This window comes from Melanostigma gelatinosum, assembly GCF_949748355.1.
Source record: "Melanostigma gelatinosum genome assembly, chromosome: 18".
Lineage (NCBI taxonomy): Eukaryota > Metazoa > Chordata > Actinopteri > Perciformes > Zoarcidae > Melanostigma > Melanostigma gelatinosum.
Window position 1 is genome coordinate 1,220,907 of NC_136651.1, and position 3,959 is coordinate 1,224,865.

General features: G+C 50.1%; 1 protein-coding gene across 1 annotated transcript in view; it reads right to left on the reverse strand.

Annotated features, from left to right (window-relative positions):
- Positions 1-3,697, reverse strand: part of slc4a5b (solute carrier family 4 member 5b) — a 31,500-nt gene extending 27,803 nt beyond the window's left edge. Inside the window, exons 1-2 of the mRNA XM_079289880.1 lie at positions 3,582-3,697; positions 311-529 (exon numbers count right to left, since the gene is read on the reverse strand). Of these exons, the coding sequence (XP_079146006.1) occupies positions 311-529; positions 3,582-3,645 (283 nt within the window). The 5' untranslated portion in view covers positions 3,646-3,697. The remainder of the gene's footprint in view (positions 1-310; positions 530-3,581) is intronic.
- Between the last annotated feature and the right edge of the window lie 262 nt (positions 3,698-3,959).

Below are 3,959 nucleotides of genomic sequence, written 5' to 3' on the forward strand. Positions count from 1 at the left end.
TGTGAACATCACAATTACAGTCACCAAAGTGGTTAGCTAGTAGCTCCTAGTAGCTAGCATTCACGGGAGAAAAAGAGCAGGCCGCCATTGTCTCTTTGGTCTGGGAACTCACTGAGCGTTTATTTTGCGCATGCGCACAACAGCACCCCAGTGCACACAGGCACACATCCTCCCACGTGACATCACTGCACAGGCCACTCAACATGGCTTTGCTACTCATAAGGAATATGCTCAACATTTTATTGTATTGAGTTCAGGATACTACACAGACAATGAGATAACATGACATCACAGACGGATAGATTGTAACCTGAGGGGTCGGTGTGCTCGTGACGCTCCGCGCTGCCCTCGTCATCGCCGTAGTGGCCCTCTCGCTCGTGGTGATACCCGCGGTGCGAGTGCTCGCGGTGCGTGTGGTGATCGTAGTGCGAGTGCCGCGAGTCCCGGTCAACGTCGCTGCCGTTGGAGTGATGTCTGCGCCTTTTCCGTCTCTGGGAAACGGGAACACCGATGTAGAGCGGCTGGGCCTCTGAGAGAGGGAACAGAGGGACGGGTCAGTGAGGGAACGCGTGGGGAGTTTTGTGGAAGAGAGTCGTCATCGTGTAACAGAGCAGTGAACACACACACACACACACACACACACACACACACACACACACACACACACACACACACACACACACACACAGAGGAACAGGATCCTCTAGCAGGGGTCTCAAACTCCCGGCCCGCGGGCCAAATCCGGCCCGCCACGTCATTTTATGTGGCCCGCGAATCCGCGAATTGGCTGGTTACTGCACCTTTGACATGTAAATGTATTGTGAGTACATTGAAGACTACTTCAAACGTGGCTTTACAACACATGAAATACTTCATGTGGGATTGTGCAAACGCACCCTTGAAAGGATTTTAAGCTTTGAACAAAGTTATTATAATAACTTGTGTTTGATATTTGTCTTTGATATTTTCTTTAATAGTTTGATCTTTGATAGAGTAATGTGGGTTTCTGAACCCTCAATTAAAAGGATTTAAGTTATAACAGAAATGTGCTTAAATATATGTTTACATTTATATAACTGCATGTACAATATTTTTACACTTGAATAATCAATAATCAAATGCAGAGACAGTTATTTACCAATATGTTAGGAGAAGTTACAGTTACACAGTCTTACAGTTACAACCGGCCCTTTGAGGCGACCGTGATGCTGATGTGGCCCGGAGTGGAAATGAGTTTGAGACCCCTGCTCTAGGGTATGTCCTTCTTTGACCCTCTGAACCCCAAAAACCCGCCAGTGAATTAAAAATCATGTTTTCTGTAAACAATCGCCGAAACACTGATCAGCCAGAAGCTGTGAAACATGTCATTATCGTCATATCTTCATCCCTCCGATGGTCCTTGAACACATCATGTGTCACAAAAATTTGCAAAAACTAAGCTTGAAATTGTGATATTTCATCAAAAACATTTTATTTTACATATATGTTCACTTTAACCAGATTGTGTAGAAACATTAAAGTGTGCGCTCCTCAGGGAAACTATGACGTCATGATGGATTCATCTGAGACCAACAGTCATGTGACAACAAGGAGGAGACACTGACTGAACTACAGGAAGTGAACACAGAGAGGAGAGGAGAGGAGAGGAGAGGAGAGGAGAGAGGAGGAGGAGAGGGGAGGAGAAGAGAGGAAAGAGGAGAGAGGAGAGAGGAGAGGGGAGAGGAGGAGGAGAGGAGAGGAGAAGAGAGGAAAGAGGAAAGAGGAGAGGAGAGAGGGGAGAGGAGAGGAGAGGAGAGGAGAAGAGAGGAAAGAGGAAAGAGGAGAGAGGAGAGGAGAGGAGAGAGGAGAGGGGAGGAGAAGAGAGGAAAGAGGAAAGAGGAGAGAGGAGAGGAGAGGAGAGGAGAGGAGAGGAGAGGAGAAGAGAGGAAAGAGGAAAGAGGAGAGAGGAGAGGAGAGGAGAGAGGAGAGGGGAGGAGAGAGGAGAGGGGAGAGAGGAGAGGAGAGGAGAGGAGAGGAAAGGGGAGAGAGGAGAGGAGAGGAGAGAGGAGAGGGGAGAGAGGAGAGAGGAGAGGAGAGGAGAGAGGGGAGAGAGGAGAGGAGAGGGGAGAGAGGAGAGGAGAGGAGAGGAAAGAGGTGAGAGGAGAGGAGAGAGAGGAGAGGAGAGGAGAGAGGGGAGAGAGGAGAGGAGAGGGGAGAGAGGAGAGGAGAGGAGAGGAAAGAGGAGAGAGGAGAGGAGAGAGAGGAGAGGAGAGGAGAGAGGAGAGGGGAGAGAGGAGAGGAGAGGAGAGGAGAGGAAAGAGGAGAGAGGAGAGGGGAGAGAGGAGAGGAGAGGAGAGGAAAGAGGAAAGAGGAGAGGGGAGAGAGGAGAGGAGAGGAGAGAGGGGAGAGAGGAGAGGAGAGGGGAGAGAGGAGAGGAGAGGAGAGGAAAGAGGAGAGAGGAGAGGGGAGAGAGGAGAGGAGAGGAGAGAGGGGAGAGAGGAGAGGAGAGGGGAGAGAGGAGAGGAGAGGAGAGGAAAGAGGAGAGAGGAGAGGGGAGAGAGGAGAGGAGAGGAGAGAGGGGAGAGAGGAGAGGAGAGGCTGGAAGTACAGGATGTAGAGATGTAAATAGTTTCATATCTATCGCACGTAGAGCATCCATTTCTTTCCAGCTTTGTCAACACTTGTGGACACTTGGAGACATGTTGGAGACATGCTGGAGACACTTGGAGACATGCTGGAGACATGTTGGAGACGGAGACATGTTGGAGACATGCTGGAGACATGCTGGAGACATGCTGGAGACATGCTGGAGACATGCTGGAGACACTTGGAGACATGCTGGAGACATGCTGGAGACATGTCTCCAACATGCTGGAGACATGTTGGAGACATGTTGGAGACACTTGGAGACATGCTGGAGACATGCTGGAGACATGTTGGAGACATGTTGGAGACATGCTGGAGACATGCTGGAGACATGCTGGAGACGGAGACATGTTGGAGACATGTTGGAGACATGTTGGAGACATGCTGGAGACATGCTGGAGACATGCTGGAGACATGTTGGAGACATGCTGGAGACATGCTGGAGACATGTTGGAGACATGCTGGAGACGGAGACATGTTGGAGACATGTTGGAGACATGCTGGAGACATGCTGGAGACATGCTGGAGACATGCTGGAGACATGTTGGAGACATGCTGGAGACATGCTGGAGACATGCTGGAGACATGCTGGAGACGAGACATGTTGGAGACATGCTGGAGACATGCTGGAGACATGTTGGAGACATGCTGGAGACATGCTGGAGACATGCTGGAGACATGCTGGAGACGAGACATGTTGGAGACATGCTGGAGACATGCTGGAGACATGCTGGAGACATGCTGGAGACATGCTGGAGACATGCTGGAGACGGAGACATGTTGGAGACATGCTGGAGACATGCTGGAGACGGAGACATGTTGGATAAATAGATTACATTGTTTTCCAGAGTCAAGTATTTGGTACAACACAAAATACGTGATGGCGTCATTTTCATAATAACCTTAACTTAGGAGAAAGCACAGCGAGCGTAAACGTCACGTTGATGTTTTCTCACCATCTTCATCATCGTTGCGCCTGTGACCTCTACTTCTCCCTCGCTGCCACTCGTGATGATCCATCCTGAGACATGCAGACAGAAGAAGAGCCACTGAGAGGAGGAAACGTGGAGTCAGCAGCTTCAAACACGCTGAATCAACCTGAAGTCATCACATCTCTGTGTTCTGTAAAGCTCACGGTGACCCGTGTGCCACGGAGAACCTCAGCAGGTCGATGGATGGCGAGAGGAAAACTCAATGGACCTTCAGGACCAGACCGGCTCGAGCCGAGCTGGACTCCAGAAGGAGAACCAAAAGAACAGCTGTGGATCCGAGCATCCCCTCCGGAACACTGCTGGACTTTGTGCTCCTAGTCGGTAAATACCATTCAAAAATGA